Source organism: Chrysemys picta, chromosome 22 (genome assembly GCF_011386835.1).
Source record: "Chrysemys picta bellii isolate R12L10 chromosome 22, ASM1138683v2, whole genome shotgun sequence".
Taxonomy (NCBI): Eukaryota; Metazoa; Chordata; order Testudines; family Emydidae; genus Chrysemys; species Chrysemys picta.
In genome coordinates this window covers 1206286-1234018 of record NC_088812.1, presented here as the reverse complement: position 1 = coordinate 1234018, position 27733 = coordinate 1206286, and the positions used below count along the sequence as shown (strand labels likewise).

The 27733-nt window shown below is 56.5% G+C and overlaps 3 protein-coding genes across 5 annotated transcripts in view; 2 read left to right on the top strand and 1 right to left on the bottom strand.

The window, feature by feature from the left end:
- Positions 1 to 27733, bottom strand: part of LOC135977035 (uncharacterized) — a 348641-nt gene that overhangs the window by 116237 nt on the left and 204671 nt on the right. The gene's annotated exons all lie outside the window — the stretch shown is intronic.
- Positions 260 to 14959, top strand: CDC37 (cell division cycle 37, HSP90 cochaperone). 2 transcript variants are annotated; one of them, XM_042846781.2, is made up of 9 exons: positions 260 to 466; positions 4918 to 5199; positions 5350 to 5455; positions 6987 to 7102; positions 7732 to 7854; positions 8909 to 9091; positions 9552 to 9623; positions 9959 to 10131; positions 13180 to 14959. In XM_042846781.2, exons 1-8 carry the CDS (start codon positions 365 to 367, stop codon positions 10112 to 10114), a joined length of 1140 nt encoding a protein of 379 aa, XP_042702715.2. In that variant the 5' UTR covers positions 260 to 364; the 3' UTR covers positions 10115 to 10131; positions 13180 to 14959. The 2 variants fall into 2 exon arrangements, with proteins under 2 accessions (XP_042702715.2, XP_005279354.2); XM_005279297.4 differs by lacking the exon at positions 13180 to 14959 and having other exon boundaries at positions 9959 to 10517.
- Positions 15548 to 27733, top strand: part of TYK2 (tyrosine kinase 2) — a 31111-nt gene continuing 18925 nt past the window's right edge. The window contains exons 1-3 of one of the 2 annotated variants that reach the window (XM_005279296.5): positions 15548 to 15693; positions 23203 to 23397; positions 25262 to 25385. In XM_005279296.5, coding sequence (XP_005279353.2) covers positions 23214 to 23397; positions 25262 to 25385 — 308 coding nt within the window. In that variant the 5' untranslated portion in view covers positions 15548 to 15693; positions 23203 to 23213. Of the gene's footprint in view, positions 15694 to 19551; positions 19799 to 23202; positions 23398 to 25261; positions 25386 to 27733 lie in introns of those variants that run through there. The other variant, XM_008176017.4, reaches the window with a different exon arrangement.

Sequence of the window (27733 nt, the reverse complement as noted above, 5' to 3'; positions counted from 1 at the left end):
GCCCTTTAAGGCCTACGCCATTTTGGGCGCGGAAGAGCGAGGGGGGGGACGCATGCGCACTGAGCGGCCGCGGGATCCGAACGCGCTCTCCCGTGCCGCTGCAGGTCCTCCTACGCACGCGCAGTAGAATCTGCGGGGAGTCGCCTGCCTCTGCTGCGCATGCGTATGTGCCGCTGCTCGGGAGTTGGCGCGCCTGGGCTAGGCCCGCGCACGCGCAGTTGCGCGGGCGAAGCCCTCCGTCCCTCCCCCCCCCGCTCCGTCAGGCGCCGGAAGTGAGTCAGCGCGAGGGCGGAAGCGGGCGTGCGGCGGCGGCGGCGGCTGGAGGGTTCCAGAAGAGCCTGGCCGGCGCGGCCCGGGCGGCACCATGGTGGATTACAGCGTCTGGGACCACATCGAGGTGTCCGACGATGAGGACGAGACTCACCCCAACATCGACACGGCCAGTCTCTTCCGGTGGCGCCACCAGGTGCGGCCCCCGTTCCCATGGAGACCACCCCCCCGCCCCTGAGGGGGCCCCCCGTTCCCATGGAGACCGCCCCCCCCGCCCCTGAGGGCCCCCGTTCCCATGGAGACCGCCCCCCCCGCCCCCTGGGGGCCCCCGTTCCCCTAGAGACCGCCCCCCCCGTTCCCATGGAGACCCGGCCTCGGGACCCCCCTTTGCACCCCCGGGAGGCCTGGCCCAAGGGGTCTCTGGCCTGGGGACCCCCCCCGGCGCTGCCCCAGGAGCGCCCCTGGCTCCAGCGGTGCCCTGGCCGTGCGGCGGCCAGGCCCGTGTGGGGTTCAGCCCCCGTGCACTGGGGCCCGACGCCAAGAATCCCCCGCCTACCCCAGGAACACTGTGCTCCCCACCCGGGGTCTTCACCTTGGGCACCCTGCCCCAAGGACCTGCCCCCCTCAGTCAGGATCCCTCCAGCCGCACAGGGCTCAGCCCATTGCAGAGACCAGCCTCCTCCGGGCATTGTTGAGAGAGGAGAGGACTGACATATTCCCCCCCCCTGCGCCCCTTCTCAATATCCCTCCCCCCCCCCCCGCGCCCCTTCTCAATATCCCCTGGATTGACTCCGACCCCAATTGGTGGGACTCCTCAGGCCTGAGACCCCTTGAACACACCCCATTTCAGCCAAATCAGCCCCACCCTTAGTGGTGTCTCCCTCCTGTCAGCTCCCCAGAGAGAGGGAATTCCCCAGCTTCAAGGTAGATCTTCCCTGAGGCGAGACACTCCTACAAAAAAAGAGGGCGTTCTTTAAGGGGAGATCCCTTCCTTCCCAGGAGAGAGCCTCCTGGAAACCCATCTCCTCGGGTGCTCCGAGGCTTGTCTTCTCCTTAACCAGGCACCCTACATAATAATAATGAGTACATCTAGGGTACTTTGATATGGTGACTTCAACATCTGGAAAGATACTGGAACAAATGATTACACAATCCGTGTGTAAACACCTGGAGGATACCTGGGTTAGAAGGAATAGCCAACATGGCTTTGTCAAGAACAAATCCTGCCAAACCACCCTCATTTCCTTTTTTGGTGGAGTTACTGGCTTAGTCGATAGGGGGAAGCAGTAGATGTGATATAGTGAACTTTTAGTAAGGCTTTTGATACAGTCAGACGTAAACTAGGGAAATGGGCTCTGGATGAAATTACCATAAGTTGGTACACAGCTGGTTGGAAAAAGCACTCAAAGAGTAGTTGTTAATGGTTTGCTGTCATCGGGGGGGGGGGGCGAATATCTGGGCGGGTCCCACAGGGGTCCTGAATCTAATATTGTTCAATAATTTCATTAATGACTTGAATAAGGGAGTGTAGAGTGTGCTTATTAAATTTGTGTAGGACATCAGGCAGAGAGGGATTGCAAGCACTTTGGATGATAGAATTAGAATTCAAAATAATCTTGACACTTTAGAGAATCGATCTGTAATCAACAAGATGAAATTAAATAAAGACAAGTGCCAGGTAATGCACAGTTACAAAATAGAGACTAACCGGCTAGGTGGTGGTAGCTGAAAAAGGATCGGGGCATTATAGTGGATCACAAATTGAATATGAGCCAACAATGTGATGCAGTTGCCGAAAGGGCTGATATCAGTCTGAGGTGTAGTAGCAGGAGTGTTGTATGTAAGACATGGGAGGGAACTGTCCTGCTCTACTCGGCATTGGTGGGGTCTCAGCTGGAGTACTTTAGGAAAGATGTGAATAAATTGGAGAGGGTCCAGAGGAGAAAAGATTACAAACCCTGCGCACGTTTAGTCTTGAGGAAAGAAGACTCAGGGGGACCTGATAATAGTCTTCAGATCTGTTAAGGGCTGATGAAGAGGATGGTGATTCAATGTTCTCCACGCCCACTAAAAGTAGACCAATAAGTAATGGACTTAATCTGCAGCCAGGGAGTCTTAGTTTAAATATTAGGAAAAACGTTCTACCTCTAAGTGTAGTTAAGCTCTCGAATAGGCTTCCCAAGGGAGTTTGTGGATTCCTCGCCATTGGAGGGTTTTAAGAACAGATGGACAAACACCTGTCAGGGATGATCTAGGTTTACTTGGTCTTGCCTCAGCACGGGGGCTGGACTTGGTGATCCCTTCCAGCCTGATGTTTGTATGATTTTTTTTTATCAAGAGATCTCTGTGATCCTGCAGCGGAGGGCTGATTTATATCCCCTTAGTACAGAAAGAGAAACTGAGGCACAGAGCAGGGAAGGGAATCGCCTGCGATGGTGCAGCAAGGCAGTAGTAGTGTCTGGACTAGAACTCCGGAGTCCTGACTGTGAGTCCAAGAGGAAACCCTGGGGCTTACTGTCTCCATGTGCTCTCTTGTGAAATCACAGGAAGCTGTCTGGGCAGAAATCCATTCCTCAGTCTCCCAGTAACTTTCTCCACCACAGTCACTCTGGACTTGGGAGCCAACAGAAAGGAAAACCAATGTCATGGCCTTAACTGACTCTGATACCAGTAACGCCAGTGCGTGGGTGCTTTAGGAGCCGTGGTGGACACTAGCCAGCAGACTAAAGCCTCAGACAGGCAGGTGTGGTAAGGCATGTGCTAAGTCCCCATGTATTTGTAACTGGTTCCAGTTTAACAGATGAGGCATTGAGTCAGCCTTACCTGCCTTCCTTGGGGAATAAATGAGCTCTGGCTGTAGTGTGTGAATGCAAAGGCTTAGTTTCTGGTCCATCACCTGGTCCATCACCATTTATTGGGGCTGGGAACCCACCCTGTTGGCTCAGGGAGTTCTGATCTTGTTTGAGTGGCAAACCCTGGGGAAAATACAGTTTTATTCTGGATAAGATGGGGGCTTTTCACCTCTGCTACATATGTGGTATAGATACGAAGATAAATCGGTCCCTCAAAGGTCCTAGAATGCAGGCAGTACACTTTGCCTTTTGTTCTTCCCTTGGGAATTCCAGGGATCAGAGCAGGGAGTGCGATGCTGAGGTCCAATAATGATTCTGCAACTCACTCGTGCTGAGCAACTCATTTCACTCCCCTCCCTCAGTTTCCCTATCTGTAAAATGGGGATAATACCTGTTAGAGGGAGCTGCGACTTGAGGAGCTGAAGTTTTGGTGGCTAATTGAGGAGTGTTTTGGTAATCTAAAGCACTACATAAGTACTAAGTACTGGGAGACAAGGGAGAAATAAAACATGATCTTGTTAAAACCCTCCTTCCCTGAGTGTTGTGCATCCCTACTTTAAGAGCGCATGTTCAGTGTGAGTAACTGTCTCAGCTCGGGTGTTCTCCCTCCAGACTAGCATGTTATGCACAGGAAGGAAGGAAGGATCTCTGCTCCGTGTGGAGAAATAGATTTTTCTCCACATGGAGAAGAAAATGGGAATTCAGCTTTTGTTTTCCAGGCTCAGAGGAGGAAGAAATTGTTCTCCCAACAGCCACAACAAGAGCCATGTCCAATCAACAGGAAACAAAATCCTAAGGATCTTAGAACCCCTTGAAAACATTGGCCTGGAAGGGAAACCCCGACTGTGAAACACAGCAAACGTGTTCAGTAGTTAACTGTTGGGTCTCTGGAAGGAAGGCAGCATTAGGATGCCTATAGCTAGGAGACACAGACTGAAACAGAACAGGGGGCAAATTTGAGTTGAAGATCAAGGGAATCTCCAACACTGTGAGCCTAAGGGAGGTGGTAGAAACTCCATTGCTTGAGGCAGTTGCACCTAGATTAGACAAAGCCAGAAGATTGTACAGTAGTGAACAGCCTACTGTTGGATCGTGGGTGGATGACAAGGGGGTCAATAGGACTCTTCCACCTCTTAATTTTCAGCCAATACAAATTGATACTGCAGAGGAGAGGAACGTTCGTTCTCCTACAGAGTCGCTGCTGCGGCTCCTGGGTTAACACTGATTTCCTGCATCGCGTGCTCTGCCAAGCGTAATGGGAGTCTCTGCAGATGTGCCAAGCCCTCGGGAACCTCTAACTACTAAGTGGTACTGAGCTCTAATTTAGCAGCACAGGGTGACTGTGTGTGAATGTCAGTGCAGCATAGAAGAGAGACAGCTAAAAAGTCTGATTAAACCATAAAGCTCCGACAGGCTAGTTGCAACGAGTGAGAGGTTGAGAGTTCAGCTCTCTACAGAGGCAAGAAACTAGCCACACACTTGGTGATATTGGGATTAAGCAAAAAATCGATGAGTTGGGAAGCATGATAGTACATGTAGGCTAACCTTTCTTTGGCATAGAAGATGCTGTCCTGTTGGTGTGACCCACGCAGCTCAGCATGTCCGTTACTGTTCTGTTAGATCCTATCAGCCCAACGATCATCTCTTGGGTGTGGGACATGAGGCAAGGAGAGGGGTTCCCACTGTTACTCAGACTGTCGGTACTCTCCTCTTTGCCAGTGGATCAGTTGGCTCTTCTATTCCAAGAGCAAGTGATGAAGAGTGCTTTAAAAAAGCTGTAAATTGATCTCTGCAGGCCCGAGTGGAGAGGATGGAGCAGTTCCAGAAGGAGAAAGAAGAGCTGGATAAAGGGTGCAGGGAATGCAAACGGAAACTAGCCGAGTGCCAAAAGAAAATGAAGGAGCTGGAGGTGGCAAACGCGGAGAGCGGGAAAGGGGAGCTGCAGAGACTTCAGGCCGAAGCGCAGCAGCTGAGAAAAGAAGAGAAGAGCTGGGAAAAGAAGATTGAGGAGCTGAGGAAGAAGGAGAAGAACATGCCCTGGAATGTGGACACCCTGAGCAAAGACGGCTTCAGCAAGGTTGGTCTGAATGGTGCCTGGTGAGGGGAAGGAGCAGGGTGGGTTTCTGGCTGAGGAAGCTGCCATGTGAACATGGCATCAGAGCTGTCGTGGTGGAACCACAGCTGGCCATGCAGCAGCGCCATGAACTAGTCTCCTCTCTCTCTGCAGAGTGTTGTCAACGTCAAACCTGAAGAGGAGGACGAATCGGAGGAACAAAAAGAGAAGAAACACAAGACGTTTGTGGAGAAGTACGAGAAGCAGATCAAACATTTTGGTGAGTTAGTTGGCTGCAAGCACAGGGCTCCCGGCCAGTCTAGGGGATGAAAGCTTCAAAAGTTCCTCTTGACTTAGAAAAGGGCTCTGGGTTAGCGAGGCTGGGTGAGACTCTCCCAGCAGGGTGAGGGAAGTGATCACAACATAGTTGGATTCCCTGCTATCTGGGTCATGTCCGCAATACCCATCTTCTCCCGTGCTGTAGACTTAGAACGGAAAGACCTGCAGCTGGAGAGACCCATGTTCAATGTGTCGGGTGAGGGGCAGCGGAGTGTTCTCCACTGGGGGTCCCTACCTGTGGAACTCCTTTCAGATCCATGTGTAAAAGGCACCAATAAGCCAGTGATTTCCTAACACATCCCACTCCTGGGGCTTGCTTTTATCCTTAACTTCACTTCAAAAGCCCTACTGCAGGACTGTACCAACCAACATCCAGCTGTAGCACGTAGGCTGTCTCCTGAACGGCTCTTCTCTTGAGTCCCACCCCCGACTTTGCTGGACCTTCTCTGCCTCCTCCTAACTCTTCACTACCTTCATAGTCCTGAATTGGAGCTCTTCTCAGGTGCCCTTCACCAGAACTCTGGAGCAGCTCGTACTAGCACATCTGTCCCCCCACAATCCTGTGCGGTAGGGAAATGTTATCCCCATTTTACAGATGTGGATCTCAAGTACAAAGGGATGAAGTGACTTAGCCAGGGTCACGTGGAGAGTCTGGCGGAGCCAAGAAATGCCCCCAGATTTACTGAGTCCCAGTCTAGTGCCTCCCCACAGACCCGTCTTTTCTTATGAGACCCTCTTGGTCTGATGGGTCAGGTGAGTCAGCAGGTTAGCTCTGTTGCCACATCATTGGGTCCTGTAGTGGATTCTGCCTTCATAATCCTGCTGCTTGGATACCAGTCATAGGCCTCTAATAAATATGCTTGGCAAATTCAGCTGGGGGTTCTTCGGTTAAATTCCTACAACGTTCCTGTCCCCGTCTCTCGTTCCCCGCCCTCCCACCCCATCTAAAGACAGCGCGCCCTGCCGTCATTAGGCCTGTTGCTGTGAAATGCAGCCAGGAGGAGAAGTTAATCCAAAACTCTGTCCCGTGTTTGATCTGTCCTAGGTACTTAGGTGGCCCCTTGACCTTGGAGATGGTGAGCTGCTCAGATACCAACAGAGCCTCGCCTGTGGCAGCCTAGAGCTGCTGGCCCAGCTGCACAGATAAGGAGCTGAGGCACAAAGGCCCAGATCCTCTGGGGTGTTTATCTAAATACCTAAGACTAAGTGGCTTGGCCAAGGTCACACACACAACCTGGAGCAGAAGAGGGAATTGAACCTAGGTCTCCCAGTCACAAGCGAGTGCCCTGACCACACCACCACCTTTCCCCTCCAGCAGGCGTAATCCTGCCTCCTAAAATGCCACTGATCCTCTCTAGCCCTGTCCAGGCTCCGCTCGAAACGGTGAGCAACAGCTTGGTGGGTGGGCTCTTCTTTCTGACCGTGTGGCAAGGTGACTGTCTGCTGCTAACCGTGGCTCTCCTGCTTTGAAGGGATGCTGCGGCGCTGGGACGACAGCCAGAAGTATCTATCTGATAACCCGCATCTGGTGTGTGAAGAGACCGCCAATTACCTGGTCATCTGGTGCATTGATCTGGAAGTGGAAGAGGTGAGGCTGCTGTTTCGCCAGGAGTTGTGACTGCAGCCTGAAATGCTGAGAGCAGCCAGGGATCAATCCTGTGTGCCCTGCTGAGTTCTGGCCCATTCACGTTTGAGGTGGGCCAAGCTCTTTCCCATTAGAGTCCCTTCCCTAATGGACACCTCATGGCATAGTGAGCCCGTGCTGGGGGAACAAGACCTGGAAAGCTTGTACCCAGGTGGCTCCATGCCACTCTAGTCCATTAGTTTCCCCCGTCAGTACTGTTGTTCCAGCAGCCGTTCATCTGATCCACTAGCTGCTCGTTCTCTTCCTGAGTCAGCCTTGGTTGTCTTGTGGCCAGCTGCCCTCCTGGGAGCCAGTGTCTTTCAAAGACGGCTTCCTCCGTTTGCTTAAAGATGGCGCTGACACTTGAGAAATCCTGGCAGCTGAGTCTGGAGGGGAATGGGCCAAGAGCTCAGACTGCAGTGGACGCTTGGCCAGCCAGTGTCCTCTTTCCACTTGCACCCTGAGTAACAAGGGGCCAGGCTGCAGCGGCTGGCGTCTCGGGGTCTGTTGGAATGTGAGCACGCCCTCTGCTGGCGGTGCACCACACAGCGCAGTCCTTAGAGCCACAGGTGCCTTTCTCTTCCACCTCCTAGAAACACGCCCTGATGGAGCAGGTCGCCCACCAGACCATCGTGATGCAATTCATCCTAGAGCTGGCCAAGAGCCTGAAGGTGGACCCCAGAGCTTGTTTCAGACAGTTCTTCACCAAAATCAAGGTGAGTTCCAAGTCCCCTTCAGCTGAGCCGTTTTCTCCCCATTTCCTCCTCTCACAGGTGGCCTGCAGTCCGGAGGAATGCGGTGGACAGTGTGGAACTCGCTGCCGCGGAGTGTTGGTTAGGTCAGGAACTTAGCAAGATTCCCAGGGGAAATGGACACACGGATTCCTGGAATATCCCAAATTCTAACAGTTCCTGCTAAGGATACAAACCTGCTTTAGGGCGTGCGACAACCTCTATTAGAAGTTAAGAAGAGACCTTCATGAGGCAAATTACCCCACGTCTACACTGTCCTCTGCAGCTTCCGATTCTGGCCACTGTCAGAGACAAACTACTGGGCTAGGTGGACCTTAGGTCTGAGCCGGTCTGGCCATTCCGATACCACGTGGTGGCATCCTTCTTCGTTCTCAGTCTGCCCTCGCTGGAGAGAGGGGGCCCAAGGCCCACTCAGGAGTGGGGTTTAAATACAGTCTGACTTTGCCCAGCTTCCCATGCCCAGTAGTGGGAGTTGTGGCTGGGGTCACTGCTGTGACTAATAGCTAAAGCCGCAGATCCTTCTCCTCTGTCGCTGGGCCATCTGAAAGACACTTGGGGAGCTGCCTCCTGAGAGCTCTGTCCCCAGAGGGCCCCGAGCTCAGAGAACACGTTGGACTGTCAGTTTTATCCCTCCTACTAGCTGGACTTTCTCGTGCCACCTGCTGCTTGTGCTCTGCCATCGCCTGCCTGTGTATTTGTGGCGCTGTGCTCACTCCCACAGCAATGGGTTGTGGGGACACTGCAGGAGGAAAGAATGTCTCTGTTACAAATGCTTCTGAGCCTTCCGTCGTCCTACAGCAGGTGGCTTTTAATGAAGGATGCACGTGGGCTAATAGCAGCACTTCCCCTCCTCCCAGCCCTGCAATTAGCCTGACTGAATGGGGGTGTGGCTACACTGGTGCGTAATCTGGGTTCAGCCCTGTTTCACATGCCTGGCTGGAGCCTGTGCCATCTCGGCTCCTTCTTCGTTAAGTCTGGCCTCTAACTCTGCTACCCTGCTTCTCCCTGCTCGTTGCAGACGGCCGATCAGCAGTACATGGAAGGGTTCACCGACGAGCTGGAGGCCTTCAAGGAGCGGGTGAGAGGCCGTGCCAAGGTGCGCATCGAGAAAGCCATGAAAGAGTATGAAGAGGAGGAGCGGCAGAAACGGCTGGGCCCGGGCGGGCTGGATCCCGTGGAGGTGTATGAATCCCTCCCGGCTGTGAGTAGCCTGATCGCTGCGCTCTAAGCTAGAGCAGCTGGTGTCGATCTCGCATCCCGGCTCCTACTTAAAGGGGTTTCCTTCCCGCTCCCTAGCCTGTCTGATGGTTTATTCCCTGCACCCCCAGGTCGGAAAGCCCTATCCCCATTTTACAGGTGGGGCACTGAGGCACAGGGAGACTGTGACTTGCCCAAGTCTGACAGAGCAGGGAAATGAACCCAGGTCTTCCAAGACCCCAGGCTAGTGCCCTGGCCACTGCACCACCCTCTAAGGGAAATGGGCAAGGTGGCATTCCTCTCCATGCCCCGGGGCATGGACGGTCACTGCGGAGTGCCTCCACTGCCTTCCTAGGCCTTGTATCCTACCTGAGGCGTGAGCTCCTAGGCACTGTCCATTGCGTGGGGCCCTGGAAGGGGCCCTGTCCCAGACCCGCTCACCAGGCTGCCCTCTCCTCCCCCAGGAGCTGCAAAAGTGTTTCGATTCGAAAGACGTTCAGATGCTGCAGGATGCAATCAGCAAAATGGAGCCTGCTGTGAGTATCCCTTGGGTGGGGAGGATATGGGGCCTAGGTGGGGGCCTAGGGTGCCCGGCTCTTGACGCACAGGAGAAGAGCCATCAGCTTTCTGTTGCTGTGAATTGGGGTCCGTTCCCAGGCACATTAACGCATCTTCCTGTGTAGCTATTGGCTTCTTCCCAAGTCACTGATCTCCAGCCAACCCAGTGGCAATGAGCCGTTGGCTGAAGGCTGCAGTGCAGTGTCTTGCAAGGGATGGAGGTGGGTTTGGGGAGGTCTGGGAGGAAGCAGAGACCCGTGGCGCGAGTGCTGTGCTAACCTCCCTTAGCCCCTATGCGCTGTCTGCGTTCCAGGAAGCAAAGTACCACATGCAGCGCTGCATCGATTCTGGGCTCTGGGTGCCGAATGCCAAGACGGCGGAGGGAGCGGAGAAGGGAGGCGAGGAGGCGGAGGCTGTCTACGAGGAGGTCAAGAAGGAGAGCAGCGAGGAGGAGAAAGGAAACCCATGAACTACGGCTGGAAATGCGTAAAGCAGACTGTCCCCTCACCTCTCCCCCACTGCCACCATCCTACCCCCTCTCGCCTTCCTCTCTCACCCGATTATCCCTCAGGATGCCACATGCTTTACACACGTAGACACTTTGTGAATGTGTGAGCTGCTTGCTGGCTCTTTGTATCCAGCGCCAAGCCCTGGCTGCCTTTGGGGAGCAGCCGGAAGCCCCTGTGTTAGCAGTGGGGAAGTCCCAGTCAGTTACTCCAGTGAGCCGAGAGCTCAAAGGGACTTGGCATAGGGCAGTTTAGGTTCCAGGTCTCACTCTGGTGATGCCGGGCAATGTAATAGTTACACATGTGCTGTCGTATCTTTCTGTGGGTGCCCAGTAAGGCTATTACATGAATAAAGAGATTGGAGTAGCTGAGCGTGGAGGGGACTTGCTGGGGGCAGAGTGGTGTGAGCTGCTGGGCTTTGGTTGTGGCTTCTGAAGAGAGAGAAATCGACCTAAGAAGTCGTCTCTGGTGCTGGGAGTTACGTTGCAGGCCAGCCTGAATGCATTGGCCTCCCTAGTCTGCAGGAGCCCTTGGTGGCCAAAACAAACTGTATGGGCTGCCGTGGCACCTGGCAGGGCCTGCAGGCAAACGCACCAGCCCCCCTGCACCTCGGCCATCTCCCGGCCCGGAGGAGTGGGCTGTGCTGTGAATGTGCCTGAGGCGTAGGCCCAGCTGTGCTGACCGGCACTGTGGGTCAGCAGTCTCGTGCTTTCCTTACCAGCTGCCTGGCTGTCTAGCATTGTCCCATGCTAAGGTGACCGTTTCACCAGTAGGACGGGGAGTGCACAGGGCATGGCGCCTACGCCCAGTGGCAGGGGGACAGCGGACCTACACCCTACAGTGATGGGGACCCACTGCTGGGTAGCTAGGAGAGCAGAGCTTGGCTGGCTTGGCCATGCTGTGCCCAGTGGCTCTGTTTTTCTGGTGCTGCTGTGAACTTCTGCAGTGCCAAGCTCTGTCTCAGTGCCTTGCGCTCAGCAGGGCTGCGGGTAACCGGCCTGCCTTGCCGCATTCAAAGGGGGAGCAGCCCTGGGAAAAACCCACCTGCATTTTAAGAGGTGAATCCCGTGCCTGGGTGGGGCAAAGCCGGGAGCTGGCGGTAGAGTATCGATGGGCTTAGGGGTGCCAGGTTGACTCTGGTCCAGCCGGGATCATGCTGTGCTGACTCCACACCAAAACTTCCTTCTGCAATTCCTTGGCCTTGGGCCAGGCCTTCCCCATGGGTGGGAAGGGCTTGGGCATTAGGCCCAGGCTCTGCTGGTTCCGCCCAGTGCGTGTTGACTGGGCTCCAAGCACAGAAAGGCTCTGCGCCAGCAAAGACCTTGGGGAAGCCGTCTGTCCCCTCCGCAGCCGGCATCAAGGGGGGTGAGACCAAAACACCCAGCGAAGGGGGTGGGGCACGAACGCGTCTGCACAAACGGGAGCGAGGAGGTGGCGCAGCTGTCTGCATTGGAGCATCGTTCCCACGCTGTGCCAGCCAGGTGTCGGGGCACGCTCAGAACATGGTCACACCAGGAAGCTTTGAACAATGGGGGGGTTAACGAGCTGGCAGGGCGGTAAATCAGCATATGCCCGCGAGTGGCCCTTGCTGTGTCCTGGCGGGAGAGCTGCGGGGGCTTTTTTTGCTGGTAGGCTAATGGCCCAAGGAGGCAGGCTGCAGATGAGATGGGGACCCTGGCTCACTAGCTTCATTTCCTGCATTTTCAGAAGCTGCCAGGAAGGGAAACAACTCGACTGACCGAATAAAGGCATTTATTATCCGACTCCCTAGCTTCGGCTGGGACTCCATGTACTACAAAACACAGTAGCTGTTGTGTACCCAGAGCTAGTGCGGTGCGGGTGCGGGGAGGAAGGTTGAGGGGGAAATATATGTATCAGGGATTTGGGGGAACACAAATAGAAATGTCTGAGCGAAATGCTGGACAAGTGAAGTGTCCCCTGGCTTGTGTGTGGTAGGTAGGTACCAGCAATACCTGTGGGGACAGATCCCCTGAACAAGTCTGTTCCCTTCTCCGTGCTTCCATTTCCCTGTAAAATGGAGATAAAATGTTCTCTCCCCCGCCTTAACTTCCTGGCCTGAAGGCCCCATGGAAAGTGTGACTGGTGACAGGGTGAGATTGGAAAACATGCAGTGCTACAAATCAACACCTCACGAGCCAGCTGGCAAGATGTGTGCCCGAAGGCCTAAAACCTGCATTTAAATTCTCCGGCCCTTCTTGGAGCCAGAGGGGGTCTGCTTGGTGATAGCATGAGCCTTGGCATGAAGAGTGACAGGCCAGCGAGGTCTGGGAGACACGATCCAAATCCGCCTTCACCCAGCACTCCTGGGGGGTTCTGGCTGGAGGATCCGGCAGTGGTGAGTGAGCAGAACAGCGGCCCAGCCAGTGTGACCTTCGTTCTGCGTCACGTTGTGAGATGATGATTCTCTACAGCAGGCTCCATTGTTATCTAGTGAGCTCCTAGCCAGCTGCGGAGACAGAAGCAGCTTCAGACTCTTCAGTTTTCACCACTGCTTCGCTCTTCTCACAAGTGCCTCCCCTTTCAGCCTTTCCCTTGATTCTATTCTTCATGTTTTTATAACCTCTCCTACACCACTGGCTTCCACCCCTCCCGGCCCCTGGGCCTCTTTCTAGATGTGAAAGTGACGGCAGCTCCTTGCCAGCAGGGTGGGCGGAGGTGTGGGTGGCTGTGAAAGTCCTTTGCACTGTTGGGAATGATTCATGGCCCAATTCCAAACTCCAGAGAAGTTGGTCTCTGGGAGATGGGGGAAGAATCCGGGAGCTGGCAGGAATGTGAAAACTCCCAGAGGCTATTTTAGAGCCCAAGGCCATTCTGTCACTTGCTAGCGCTAGTGCGTAGCTACACGTCCGCTCCTCTAATCCAGCCTTTGGCACGACTCTAGCCCCCGTCTTTTGTATTGGGAACCTGGTTTTTAAGAGCATGAATGAATGTATAAACCTGAATCAGTGGGCTTGGGCCTTTACAATATACCTGCCTAGCTTATTGTTCCTTATTTCTATGATTGTAGTATCTAGGAGCCCTCCCCCTCCATGGAGCAGGACCCTACTGTACAAACACAGAACCGAAGGGGGAGCCCTTCCCCCAAAAGTGGACACTGTCAGCATAAGACGAGCCGCCAGGTGACAACAGAGAGGGGTGTAGAAGGAAACACAGCTTTGGTCAGCATGACATGCAGTGCTCTCAACACCCCAGATTCATTTATTGTTTTGGCCTCATGCCTACAACCAAAAGTGAACTCTTAGGAGGGTGGTGAGGGAGGCCAATGACCTACTTTGGGGTTGTTCGTAGAGATCCCATCCTGCACAGGAGTGGTGTGGAAGAAAGCACAAAGGAATTGATTTGCTGCTTGTTCCAGCCCGTCAGTGAACCGTCCCTCGGGCCAGGATGGGAATGTGGGTTGGTGAGGTCAAAGTCTGAGTTTCTTTGGTTGCCATCACTTAAATTATGTACCTCATCAGTGTATAATAACCCTGTATTCAATTGCTACGCCGTGGAGGCAGGGGAGAAAAGGAAGAACATGGCTGTCTTAGCCAAACTGCAATACAGGTCGTTCTAACATCCTGCTGCCTCTGCTGAGAAGTGCGCTGGCCTTTCTGATGAACCGTGAGCAGTTGCTGTCGGACCGTCCACGTGGAGCTGTTGACAGCCAAGCTCTGAGGAATGAGTAGCTGCTAATAGATCATTTCCTTCAGCTGAAGCGTGGTGGGCGTTCTGAGGGCTATGAAATTTACACTTCTCTTGCTGGGACTGAACTTTCCCGCTACTGTGATGCTGCCGTATAATAGCTGGATTCACATCCAAGCAGAGCTTCATTGTGGGCAAATGAATAAAATCCACCACATCTTAATGACGGAGCTAGAATCCAAGGCATGACCCTCTCCCTGGGGCTGCTGTAGAATCTCCACTCTGCTACCTGTAGGCTAAGAGCAGGGCTCACTAGAACCATCTGCCGTTTTAGTTTACCTAACATTTCATAGATTCTAGGACTGGAAGGGACCTCGAGAGGTCATCGAGACCAGTCCCCTGCCCTCATGGCAGGACCAAATACTGTCTAGACCATCCCTGATAGACATTTATCTAACCTACTCTTAAATATCTCCAGAGATGGAGATTCCACAACCTCCCTATTTCTTTTCCCAGTGATTCACCATAAGCGCTCCCACCCATCTACAGCGCATGAAACCCTGACCCTAGAAGTAGTCACTGCACCTTAACAGCGGCTCGCTGGTTGCACCGACTCCCTAAGTCAGAACAAAGTGTCTTCTCTCGTTCGGTGGGTGGGCTCAAGTGATGGTTTGCACTGCTACAGTCTCTCTATTGTCAATATGGTAATGGACTGGGCAGGCTGGGATTCAACTCTCATTTCGCAGAGAAACTGCAGAACTGGAATTAATTTGCAATCTGGACGCCATCAAATTAGGCCTGAATAAAGACTAGGAATGGATGGGTCATTACAAGAGTAATTTTCCCTCTGCTGATACTCACACCTTGTTGTCAACTGTTGGAAATGGGCCACCTTGATTGCATTGGCCTCGTTAGCACCACAAAAGTAACTTTCCCTCCCTCGGTAGTCACCCCTTCTTGTCAATTGTTGAGAATAGGCCACTTCCATCTTCATCGAACTGGCTCGGTAGCACTGACACCCCACTCGGTAACGCACCTCCCATCTTTTCATGTGCTGTGTATTTATACCTGCTACTGTATTTTCCACTCCATGCATCCGATGAAGTGGGCTGTAGCCCACGAAAGTTTATGCCCAAATAAATGTGTTAGTCTCTAAGGTGCCACAAGGACTCCTCGTTGTTTTATCTAATGTCTCTGTGCCTCAGTCTCCCACTCTGTAAAAGGGGGACACGAGACTGCCCCTGGGATGGGAATGCTGAAGTGTAATGTTTGTAAAGTGCTTTGAGAGCCTTTCCTGAGGGATTTTGCATAATTCATCTTGTATCATTTTTGTTGATAACTATGTGTGACATAAGCTCTTGGGCATTTACACTCCCAACCCCTGCTTGGGTATTGCAATGCACCCCGGCGGGAGCACTGAACCGCACCCCCCTGTGCCCAGCGCCCCAGGGGACTCCCCACCGACCCGGCCGGGCGCAAGGCAGGAGCAGACCGAGCTCGGGGGGGCCCGGCCCGGCCCTGTTCATTAGTGTGTTGTGCGGGGGGAGCCGCAACCCCCCTCCCCCAATGGCCCGGCCCGGCCCGGCTGCAATCCAGCTGTGCCCGCCCCCATCCAGCTGTGAACGGGGCGGGGCCGGCTGTGGCAGCCAATGAGCATCGCCCCCTCTCCTCTGTGGGCGGGGCGCGTCCGTTTCTCCCCCCGCCCCCCAGCCGGGCCTGGCCGCTGGGGCGCGCGCCGCCAATGGGCGGGCGGGATGTGCGAACGGCCAATGGGAGCGGGCGTCTCATGGGCCCAATGGGAGGCGGCCTCACGGCTGAGCCGGGGAAGCTGGAGCTGGAGCTGGAGCGGCGGCTGGGCTCGGGCCGCCTGGGCGGGGAGCGCGACCCCGGAGCTGGGGTGGGTAGGTGGGGGCGGGGTAGGGAATGGGGGGGGTCTGTAGGGGAGGTGGAGGTGGGGGGCAGTGGGAAGTGGGATAGGGGTTGTGGGGGGCAGGAGGGGGCTAGCTCTGAGAGGAGGGGCTGTATGTAGGGGAGGTGGGGAGTCTGGCTGGGGAGGGGGGGCTGGCCTGGGAAGAGGGGCTGTCTGTAGGGAAGGAGGTGGGGGGGGTGGGGAGTCTGGCTGGGGAGGGGGGGCTGGCCTGGGAAGAGGGGGGTGTCTGTAGGGAAGTGGGGGGTGGGGGGTGGGGTAGGGGTTATGGGGGGCAGGAGGGGGCTGGCTCTGGGAGGAGGGGCTGTCTATAGGGGAGGGGGGAGGCTGGCCTGGGAAGAGGGGGGTGTCTGTAGGGAAGTGGGGGTGGGGTGTGGGGAGGTGGGGTAGGGACTGTGGGGGGGCAGGAGGAGGCTGGCTCTGGGAAGAGGGACTGTCTGTAGGGAAGGGGGTGGGGAGGTGGGGGGTGTGGGGGAGGCTGGCTGGGGAGGGGGTGCTGGCCTGGGAAGATGGGGGGCTGTAGGGAAGGGAGGGTGGGGAGAGGTGGGGGTGGGGGGCAGGAAGGGGCTGGCTCTGGGAAGAGGGGCTGTCTGTAGGGAAGGAGGTGGGGAGGCTGGCTGGGGAGGGGGTGCTGGCCTGGGAAGAGGGGGTGTCTGTAGGGAGGTGGGGGGCAGTGGGAAGTGGGATAGGGGTTGTGGGGGGCAGGAGGGGGCTAGCTCTGAGAGGAGGGGCTGTATGTAGGGGAGGTGGGGAGTCTGGCTGGGGAGGGGGGGCTGGCCTGGGAAGAGGGGGGTGTCTGTAGGGAAGTGGGGGGTGGGGTAGGGGTTATGGGGGGCAGGAGGGGGCTGGCTCTGGGAGGAGGGGCTGTCTATAGGGGAGGGGGGAGGCTGGCCTGGGAAGAGGGGGGTGTCTGTAGGGAAGTGGGGGTGGGGTGTGGGGAGGTGGGGTAGGGACTGTGGGGGGGCAGGAGGAGGCTGGCTCTGGGAAGAGGGACTGTCTGTAGGGAAGGGGGTGGGGAGGTGGGGGGTGTGGGGGAGGCTGGCTGGGGAGGGGGTGCTGGCCTGGGAAGATGGGGGGCTGTAGGGAAGGGAGGGTGGGGAGAGGTGGGGGTGGGGGGCAGGAAGGGGCTGGCTCTGGGAAGAGGGGCTGTCTGTAGGGAAGGAGGTGGGGAGGCTGGCTGGGGAGGGGGTGCTGGCCTGGGAAGAGGGGGTGTCTGTAGGGAGGTGGGGGGCAGTGGGAAGTGGGATAGGGGTTGTGGGGGGCAGGAGGGGGCTAGCTCTGAGAGGAGGGGCTGTATGTAGGGGAGGTGGGGAGTCTGGCTGGGGAGGGGGGGCTGGCCTGGGAAGAGGGGGGTGTCTGTAGGGAAGTGGGGGGTGGGGTAGGGGTTATGGGGGGCAGGAGGGGGCTGGCTCTGGGAGGAGGGGCTGTCTATAGGGGAGGGGGGAGGCTGGCCTGGGAAGAGGGGGGTGTCTGTAGGGAAGTGGGGGTGGGGTGTGGGGAGGTGGGGTAGGGACTGTGGGGGGGCAGGAGGAGGCTGGCTCTGGGAAGAGGGACTGTCTGTAGGGAAGGGGGTGGGGAGGTGGGGGGTGTGGGGGAGGCTGGCTGGGGAGGGGGTGCTGGCCTGGGAAGATGGGGGGCTGTAGGGAAGGGAGGGTGGGGAGAGGTGGGGGTGGGGGGCAGGAAGGGGCTGGCTCTGGGAAGAGGGGCTGTCTGTAGGGAAGGAGGTGGGGAGGCTGGCTGGGGAGGGGGTGCTGGCCTGGGAAGAGGGGGTGTCTGTAGGGAGGTGGGGGGCAGTGGGAAGTGGGATAGGGGTTGTGGGGGGCAGGAGGGGGCTAGCTCTGAGAGGAGGGGCTGTATGTAGGGGAGGTGGGGAGTCTGGCTGGGGAGGGGGGGCTGGCCTGGGAAGAGGGGGGTGTCTGTAGGGAAGTGGGGGGTGGGGTAGGGGTTATGGGGGGCAGGAGGGGGCTGGCTCTGGGAGGAGGGGCTGTCTATAGGGGAGGGGGGAGGCTGGCCTGGGAAGAGGGGGGTGTCTGTAGGGAAGTGGGGGTGGGGTGTGGGGAGGTGGGGTAGGGACTGTGGGGGGGCAGGAGGAGGCTGGCTCTGGGAAGAGGGACTGTCTGTAGGGAAGGGGGTGGGGAGGTGGGGGGTGTGGGGGAGGCTGGCTGGGGAGGGGGTGCTGGCCTGGGAAGATGGGGGGCTGTAGGGAAGGGAGGGTGGGGAGAGGTGGGGGTGGGGGGCAGGAAGGGGCTGGCTCTGGGAAGAGGGGCTGTCTGTAGGGAAGGAGGTGGGGAGGCTGGCTGGGGAGGGGGGGAGGGGGGGCTGGCCTGGGAAGAGGGGCTGTCTGTAGGGAAGGGGGTGGGGAGGCTGGCTGGGGAGGGGGTGCTGGCCTGGGAAGATGGGGGGCTGTAGGGAAGGGAGGGCGGGGAGAGGTGGGGGTGGGGGGCAGGAGGGGGCTGGCCCTGGGGAGAGGGGCTGTCTGTAGGGGAGGTGGGGGGCGTGGGGAGGCTGGCTGGGGAGGGGGGGCTGGCCTGGGAAGATGGGGGGCTGTAGGGAAGGGAGGGCGGGGAGAGGTAGGGGTGGGGGGCAGGAGGGGGCTGTCCCTGGGAAGAGGCGGTGTCTGTAGGGAAGTGTGTGTGTGTGGGGGCGATGGGGATGACAGGCTCTGTGGGAGGACTGGGATGGTAGGAAGCGGGGGAGGGTGCTGGGTCAGGGTCAGAGAGGAAGGGCTGATCGGGAGGAAGCGGGGAGGGGTACAGGCTGGGGGGCAGGAGGTGGATGGGGGTGTCGGGGGAGCAGGTGTAGACGGCTCAGCTGCTGGAAAGCATGGGGGAGTCATGGAGATGGAAACGCCTCGTATAGCTCCTTCCTCTGTCAAGTCTCGCCCGTCTGGCCCTGGCGAGGCTGGGATGGGAGAGGGGTCAGGAGGCTGTGGCGCAGAAGCTGGGAGAAGGAGTGTCCGGCATGAGAAGGAGTCAGGCTGGCTGCAGCAGAAATGGGGTGTCGTGGGGGCTCCGGGGTGTCAGTTGTGGGAAGAAGCCGGCTCCCTTCCTGTGCTAGTGGGGAGGGGCACAGGAAGTGTGAACCTCCTACTGCTGACTTGCTTGTTGAATGCAAAACAGCTGCCCTTCCCAGGGGCCAGGGCGCTGCCAGCTTGCCCTCTGACTCCACCTTTCCCGTGGACTTCTTTGAGTTGCAGTGCTCTCTGTCTGACCGCGGGCCTCCCGGCTCCGCCGTTTCCGGAGGTGCAGGATGCTCTTGGTATCCTGGCTGGTGTGGGTCTTCCCTTTAATTTTTCCCGGGTGAAGCTCGTGGGAGCACTGGGCTCATCTTGGATCTGTTTTTATTCTTCTTTCCTTAGCAGAGCAGCAGTTTCAAACAGCTCCCTGCCCTGAAGCCCTTGTGGGCTTAACCTTTGGGGGGCTCCTCTAATTTCCAAGGCAAGGGAGAGTACAGAAGGCTGCTCTTCTAGGCCTCGTAGTGGGCCCTTGCCTCAGGGAACTGATCGTCTCCAGGGTAGACTCAGGTCAGCTAGCTGGTCCCAATGGCCCCTTCTGGGGTGAGAGTCTATTGAGCCGCCTTGACAGGCGAGAGCGAAATAGACCAGATTCGTTGGTTCGAAGCCTGGAAGGGCCCATTCCCGCTCTCTGGTCTGACCTCCTGCTGAACACGGGCTGGGGCACTTCCCCAGATTGATTCCTCCTTTGAACTAGAGCAAAAATCCAGTCTTGATTTTAAAATTGCCCATGATGGAGAACCCATCCCAGGCCTTGGTAAGTTGTTCCCATGGCTAATGACCTCCGTGGTTAAAACTTCGCCCCTTGTTTCCAGTCTAACTCAGTCAAGCTTCAACTTCCCACCGCGGGCTCTTGTTGCCGACGCCAGGAAGGGCCGAAGAGGGGTTGCTCGTAGAGAGATGAGATCGTGGTTATTCGGTGTAGGCAACTGTATGTCCAGGAGGTTCCAAGTGTTTTAACAGGATGTTTAAAGTGTAAGTGCTGGGGGCCGGAACCTCGGCGGGGGTCAGTGGACCTAGCTTCACTGAAGACAGCGGAGCGGCTGAGTTCATTTATACCAAGTGAGGCTTTGGCCCTCTTTTGGCAGGGTGGTGCTGCATGGGTGTCTCTTAGGTGTGGTTAGGTCGAAGCCAGATTGAAGGCTTGGTGCATAAAGGCTTTGCCTATCTGTCCCAACTGCGTTTGTTTGACTTAAACTGGTTTTACCTGATTGATTAAATCGGTGCAAAAGGCTGTATGGACCCTGTTCTGTCGGTTTAAACTGGGCTCATTTTGGTTTCGCTTACGTCGGTTAGGAATCAGTTCAACTCAGGCCCAGATGAGCCACTCTTAAACCAAAATAAGAATGTCCACACTGGTAGGCACTGGCTTAACTAAATTGGTTTAAAAACCAGTTTAAGTGAAACCAGTGCAATTGGTGTGTGTAGACAAAGTCTAGGTTCCTGCAGGGGTGCTATCGTGAAGAAGGGAAGTGCCTCCCCTTTGGCTTTGGTGGTCTGCTCTTTAGTTTGTGTCCAGTTCTTCCCCCCCTGAGCCTTGAGTTTGTGGCTGCTTCGGATTCGTTTGCACTGGAGGGTGCCCAGTTGCAGACATTGGTGTAGATTTGCCGCTGCAGATTTCTAGCCTAGATTGGCAAAGCCGCTGAAAGCCGTGATTTGCAGCTGGATCCCTCTTGCGAGCTGGGGTGACTCTACCATTGCGAAGTGTGGTGTACAGCAGTTTTGCCTGTCTGCCCTAGGGGCTTTCTCTGGTGACTGAGATCCCCAGGCCTTCAAGTGCGTGAAAATAAACGGCAAAGGTTGAGGATGTGTGCTTCGAGCCATCCTGCCAGCTTTGCTCTCTTGCCCTAAGGTCGAGAGGCCTGAATCAACAAGATTCCTGCTCTCCAGGAACAGCAAACATTTCAGAGCGCTCGTCCCTGTTACAAGGGTCAGAAGAGAGGCCACAGGTGAAAATGGGGAAGCCAAAGGAAAACATTTAGGGCAGTGGCTGTCAGTTGCTTCCACTCTGAGACCCCTCCACGCTTCTATTTAGCAATATGGGAAGGGCAGCGTGGTCCCAACCCTGGGGCACCCCCAGGGTCCTTAAATCAAGAACCTGCAACTTTGCAGGGCAGTTTGGGGTTCCCCAGTTCCTGTGCCTCCCTAATGTTATGGAACTTAATGTATACGAAACAAACCCCAGGCTCCTGTAATTGTCAGATTTTCCTGTGTTTTGCTTTGTCTAACTGTTGAAGTTGCAACTTGAAAGCTGGAGAAACCCTCCAAGCTCTTCCCCAGAATAATGGACTATCTCAGCTGCTGCCAGTGGGTAGCCTGCCTGCAGGCTGATAAAGGGTCTGGTTTTCCAGAGGTGTGATGCACATGGCTGGTTGGCTTCAATGGGAACCTGGGGTGCTGGTGCCAGGGGCCTGCAGCTCCTTCGAGTTAGAGGCACTGAGCCCTCCTGCAAAGCGAGTGCAGGGGCAAAGGCAACATGCCGAAGCAAATCTTCCCCTGGCCTGGTTTACAGAAATGAGGAAGCAAGGCTGTTTGAGAGGAGGAACGGCTGTTTGTTTTGGATTCCACTCTGGTCACTGGCAGGGGTGGGGAACTGCCCAGGTTTAGCGTGAGGATGTGTCTGAGGGACCCTGTTAGTCACTGAGGTTTGAGAGGCTTTGTACTGAACCCGTCTTTCCTCCACTAGGTCCCCCGTCTGGGGCCAGGTACGGATGAGGAATACCTAGAAAACTGCTTCTCGCTGACGTTTCACCCTCTCTTCTTCCCTTTCCCCTCCCCCAGCAAGAGTAAATCAACCCCGGGCAGCCCACGCACCAGAGCCCCGTTCCTCTGCTGAGTCAGTAGGAGGAATGGGACCCGGCAGTAGTGTAACCAGCCATGCAGTAGCTGCTGCCCCATGGAGGGGGGGGAATATCTGATGAGCTCCCCCATGGGTGAGGGGTGGCTCGAGATAAGCCGACTCACTCAAGCGCAACACCCAGCCTCCCCCCACCACCTAGCTCCTGCGGCGAGCCACGGAACTGCACAGAGCATTCACAGGGAGCAGACACAGCAAGGGCTCTGGTGGATTTGCTTACAAACCTAAACAGCTGTTTTGCTGATAGCTGCCTCCTCCCCCAGACAGAAGAGGATCAGCCAGACTTTATCCTGGGTATCTGTACTTGGGGGGTTGGTCTTCCAGAGGGGCTTAATCCACTTGGAATGGGGTGGGTGTTATTGTGTTGCTCTGTCTGCTCCCATCTCCAGCGCAGGGCCCTGCGCGCGTGCGGATGTCTCATTTCTGCACATCCAGGCCCAATTGTGGCTCCACCGCGGCAGGTCACGTGCAGTCTCTATTGTCACTGACTAGCCCATTTTTCTGAGCTCTCCAGGCTCAAAGGTCGAAGCGAGCCCTGCGCTTACGGCCTGTTCTGTGGTTGCACATGCTTAATACTCACTGGGCTCTTGCGGCCCCAAGAGGTTCGCCTTTCTCCCCCTCCTGCGTCGCTCTGGAGCCGAGCCCCGGCAATCTTGCACTGTTGCAGTGGGGGCGCCTGTGTGATCCATTGCTGAGCCTTTACGGCTCCGGGGAGCAGCTTTTGATCTCTGTAGCGCTTCAGGCTGCTTATCGGCTGCATGGTAGGCAGGACCTCCTGTCTCGCTCGCTCTGGTGGGGAATTCATACCGTGGAATGGCAGGATACTTCCCACCCTATGTGGGAGTTCCCTGCCGAACGCGGAGGAAGCCAATAGCTGTGTGCTAAGATCTGTCTTTAGTCAGCAAAAGGCACCTGGCTGCATGTTTGGCTGGGTATGGAAGCCAAGGCCGGCCCTGTTACAAAGGCACAGCTCCCACTGGCTTCTCCGGGGGAAGCACCCGCGTAACTGGGGGCAGAACTGGGCCCTGGCTTAAACTAGAGTGTTGTCTTGTGATTAGAACAGGAGGGAAGGGAGCTGGGACTCCTGGGTTCTCCCCAACTCGGGGAGGGGAGTGGGATCAGGTGGGTTAGAATGGGGGAGCTGGGAGCCAGGACTCCTGGGTTCTCCCCAACTCGGGGAGGGGAGTGGGATCAGGTGGGTTAGAATGGGGGAGCTGGGAGCCAGGACTCCTGGGTTCTCCCCAACTCGGGGAGGGGAGTGGGATCAGGTGGGTTAGAATGGGGGAGCTGGGAGCCAGGACTCCTGGGTTCTCCCCAACTCGGGGAGGGGAGTGGGATCTAGTGGGTTAGAATGGGGGGGTCTGCTGGACTTGCTGCCTTCCTGGGGCCCTCCTAGGACCCCTCCCCTACTGAATGCAGCCATGGCAGGCTTCTTCCAGCTGGCTGGTCCCTGGGACACAAGCACCCGCAGCCACACGTCTCGCCAGTGAGCCAGAGCAGCCATGTTCCTTTGACGCCATCAGGCCCCGAGACCCCCGCAGCACTGCCCCGAGTCCTGCCGGAAATCGGCCCACCCTTTCCTTACAAACACTTCCCTCTCTCCTTTCAGGCCCTGGCGAGATGTCTCTGTGCCAGTGTGCGGGGAAGCACAGCGACTCAGACATGGAGGGCTGCTGCTTCTCGGCGGGCGGGGGCCTGAAGGTGTACCTGCACTGGAGCGGCGAGGAGGAGGAGCGGTGCCAGACCTACACGCAGGGGGTGCTGAGCGCAGAGGAGATCTGCATCGACATTGCCCAGAAAATCGGTGAGCGCTGGCTGTGTCCCTGGGCTACCGCCGCTCCAGACAAGCCTCCATGAGTCTGCCCCTGCCCCAAAGACAGGGCTCTGAGCAGTCACTTGTGCTTAACGCTGCTGGATCTGCCAGGGAGGGTCACCGCCCAGCACTGCGTTGGGGTGGGGGCGCATGGGGGCTCATCCCTCGCTTCAGACTCCAAGATGAAGGTTCCCTCTGCTTCCCTATGATGCTGCTGGGTCAGCGAGCCGCGCAGGTGTTGTGGGAGTGCCAGTGTCGTTATAACGGTTACCGCCCCAGGAGGTACGATTCAAAGCCTGGTCTTCCCTCTAGCGGCAAGGGGCTGTTGGGGCATGTCCCCTCCTGAGATACCAAGAACTGTGAACTCGTGTGACCCCAGGTTGCTAGCGTGCAGCTGCTCCGCAGGCCACCCTCTGCCTTGTCTGAAGGCAGCCGCGCTGCCAGCCCGGCCCTGGCATCCTCCGCATGTGTCCTCCGTGTAACCCCGAGCTCTCGCTGGCCAGTGCTGTCTGCGATGATGTAGCTCTGCCCATGGGGATTATGAATCACGTCCTTTGGATGATCCCAGCCATGGGCTGGTGCCATAGAGCTGAAAGGGCCGTTACTCCATCTCGTGACCAGCTCCCCACTCTGAACCAGCCAGTCCCTGACCAGAGGCAAAATGCTCTAATCCCTACCTGCCCCCGACGTCACCAAGTCCCCCTTGCTATGTGTTGTTGAGAGTTCCCATCCCCCTTAGAAGCTCTGTGTCCATTAGAGCTGGAGCTCTTATTAATCAGGACCATTGGCTCTAGCCTCCTGTGTGTGTCTGGTGTTCCTAGGCGTAGGGTGAATCTCCCTCTTCCCCTGTGCTCCAGCTGTCGGGCCTTTACTGGAAGGCTGAGTTATCGGAGCACGACTAGCTCGACTCTGGTGATGCGGCCTCTGACTCATTGGCATCTTTGCATGATAAACACTCTGCCACTCTCCAGAGACTTTCCCTGGCGAGCCGCAGGACCCATGGATGTCACCGGAGCCTGAGCCGAGCCGCCAGGGCTGGGCAGGGGTATTTCCCTCTCCCACTGGGAGGAGGAGGGAGTGGTTGATGTGCCTTTTAACCCCGAGTTTGCTGCAAACCCCCTTTCCTCCTGTGTGAGGCCAGATGACAAACCAGGCTGGGGTCATGTCTCCCATCGTGGTGGTGTTTTCTGCTTGGTGCAGACTTAAAAAGAAAAAAAAAAAACTAACTCTGCAAACCTGTCATGCTGCTGAGAGGGTTGTCAGGCCAACTGGCTGCCTCTAAGCAACCAGCCTGGGGTGTGGCGATGTCTCTGGAGGAGGCAGTGTGGCCGAGTGCAGAGAGCACTGGACTGGGACTCCAGAGACCAGGGTTCTATTCCTGGCTCCACCACTGGCCTGCTGCTGGGTGACCTTGGGCAAGTCTCTGTCCCTCCCTGTGCCTTAGTTTCCCCATCTGCAAAACAGTTAATGATACTGACCTGTTTTGTAAAGCCCCTAGAGATCTGCGGCCGAAGTGCTATTTAAAAGCTAGCTATGAGGATTCTTGTTAAAAGCAGGCTAGTTTTAACAAGTACCTTTACATTATGAGCAGTCGCGTGGCTCGGAAAGGGCTAATTCCGTTCTTGCATTGTGGGACTTGGGCCTAGATCTTGGGTCTCCAAGCATCAGGCGCTATTCAGTGAAGGAGTCCGTTACTGGTACAATCCTGTAACGGGGAGGAGAGAACTGGGAAGCGCTTCGAGGACAAGACCATGAGAAGCAGCTTTGCGGCAGCTATGAAACGGTGCCGTTTAACGCCGGGGCAGAGGGGACATGCACCCCTGCCATGGCACAGGAATTCTCTTGTCTCCTGCAGGGATCACGCCGCTCTGCTACAGCCTCTTCGCGCTCTGTGATGTGCAGACCAGAGTCTGGCTCCCTCCCAACCACGTGTTTGAAATCAGCAAAGACACCAACCTGAATCTGCTCTTCCGCATGAGGTGAGAATCGCTCCTGGGGGTCACGAGTGGCTCCTCGCACGCTCTCTGCTTTTGCCAGCTGCAGTTCGGGGCAAAGGGCCTCTTAGCCAGCTGCTATGGGGTAATGAGCCCGGCATTTGAATAGGAACACTCGAGTTGGGGAGAGGCGTCCCTTGGTCGTTTGCCTGGTTACCTGGGAAGGGAGGCAACAGAAACAATTAAGAAGCCTGGATAAAGGTTGGCATCAGGTCAAACAGCGACCGGGCAGCATCTCTGGGGAAGTGAGACTCTGTGCATGTCTTTCTGGGTCTCCCTTGGGCTGACTGTACGGCCGAGAGCTGGGCGGTGCGCCCCTGCAGTGGAAATCTGTCACAGGATTCCTTGTGCCCCTCTATCCCAACCCACATCCCCTGCTGTTCCAGTCCGTGCTTCCCCCCCAGTCAGCTCTGCTTCTGCTGTTCCAGACTTAGATTCTGCTCAGGAGAAGCCCACCAGTCACGTCATTACAGAGTGCTGGTGATGTGGACAAAGGTCCAGAGGGAAATAGGCTGGGACCCACCGACCTCATTCTGCCTGACTTGGGGGTAGTGTGTTGATCTAGGTCTCCAGGTATGAAGAGTAGAGTGTGGCTTTTTTACAGCCGTTGGGCAGTTCTGCGTATTGATCTCGTCTCTGCGAGGCTCTTACGTACCACAGGAATCGTGCTGCAGGACGCAGCATCTCCTCCGAGGACGCAGTCACCGTCACGGCAGGGCTTTCATGCTCGTTTTTATAGCGTCTGAGTCATAATCAAGGCAAAAGTGAACAGCGATTACAAGACTGTTTGGTCTGGGATTTTATTAGGTCCTGTGAACCTCTCCTCTGGCAACTTTCCTCCTTAGCGCCAGTGTGCTTCTAATTCGAAAGTGGAGTGTTTGCTTGTAGGCATCTCGTGTGTCACTGTCGGGCATGCAGGCGCTGAGGACAGCGCTGACTAGGTAAAGGCCGTCTGGTGCTGCACTGACGGCCTGCAAATCCGCAGTGGCCAAAGGGTCTGTATGGGCGGGCTTTGGCCGCCTGCGTCGCCATGGTACTGCAGGGTGGATCGTGGGCTTTTAAAAAGCAGCCTGTTGCCAGCCTCATCTTCAGCGCAGACCACATATCCCAGCATGCTTAGCTGCTCAGCTCAAGATGGGGCAAAGCATGCTGGGCTATGTAGTCTGTGTGTTGCTCTAAACAGCATCGCTGTAGGCCACAAGGTCTGTACCAAAGGTGAGGTTGCATGCAGTCTGATTGCAGATAGAGCATAGGTCTCTGGCAGCTGAGCCCCTGGGTTGGACAGAGCATCGGTCACATTGACGGCCGGATCCAGCCCCTAGATTACAAATGGCTCACGTTGGATGCAGCAGCACTCTGTTTCCTTCCCCCTCCAAGGCACAGCTAGGTGTCACTCCCCTGACCTCCGCCAGGACGGGTGGCTAAGCCTCCCACGCCAGAGCACGGCTGCAGGAAATTGCGTGTCTCGGTATGTGAGCGTCAGAATAGCTTTGTGCTCGCTACCGCAGACAGCTGTGGCTTTGAGGGTTCTGGAGAGGATGCAGGCAGTGGAAACCGAAACTCGCTTTGGGTGGAGTTTTTCCATAGTGACTCTCCCCAAGATGGGTGTCTGGGGCCCAGCACAGCGGGGTCCTGCTCCTGGCTGGCCCCTCTGGGTGCGATCCAAAGAGCCCAGTGCTGGGGAGAAGTGCTGACCCAGGGAGACTGGAGACCTCTAGCCACAGTGCAGGCACGATACAGCTGGTGAGCTAACCGTGCTCTGGCTACGAATCGTGTGGCCTGCCACTCTTCGTACAATGTGCACCTCCTCCCACCCCGGCTGACACCTCTTGCCTGTTAGACAGTGAGCGTTCAGGGGCAGGCAGTGTGTCTTAGCGCCCAGCATGAGGGGGCTCTGGGATGCAAGCAGCACTGCTGCACGCTTCCCTCCCCTAACACACCCAGCTTGGATCAGAGCTTTGCTGTGCGAGATGCTGGACAATCCACGTGAGACGGTGCACGCTCTGCTTCAAGGAGCCCACACTACCCACACCTACGTCCGGAGAGGCGAATGGGAGGCTCAGGGCCTGTGACAGTAGCTTGCTTGCTGCATTGGTAGCCGTTTGATTCTGTTGCTGTTTAACGCTCAGGAGCCGAGCAAGTCTTGTTGCTGAACAGTCCTCTTGGCTGGGCATCCCTGCTTGACGGGCTCGGAGACCACTTGTGCTGCACATAAGTGACTCCTGTCCTCAGCAGCACCGGTGCTGCAGTGGCTGCCTGCCGGAGCAGGCTTGCCCTGGTGAAGTGCTCGATGGAGATCCATGTTCTCGTCGCTTTATAGGCAGGGAAACTAA

Excerpts from the sequence above, each read along its gene's own strand:
- CDC37 (XM_042846781.2), top strand. The coding sequence starts at position 365 with ATGGTGGATTACAGCGTCTGGGACCACATCGAGGTGTCCGACGATGAG. Across the intron at positions 467-4,917 it reads TCTTCCGGTGGCGCCACCAG|GCCCGAGTGGAGAGGATGGA; the intron begins GTGCGGCCCCCG and ends TGATCTCTGCAG. Across the intron at positions 7,855-8,908 it reads AGTTCTTCACCAAAATCAAG|ACGGCCGATCAGCAGTACAT; the intron begins GTGAGTTCCAAG and ends TGCTCGTTGCAG.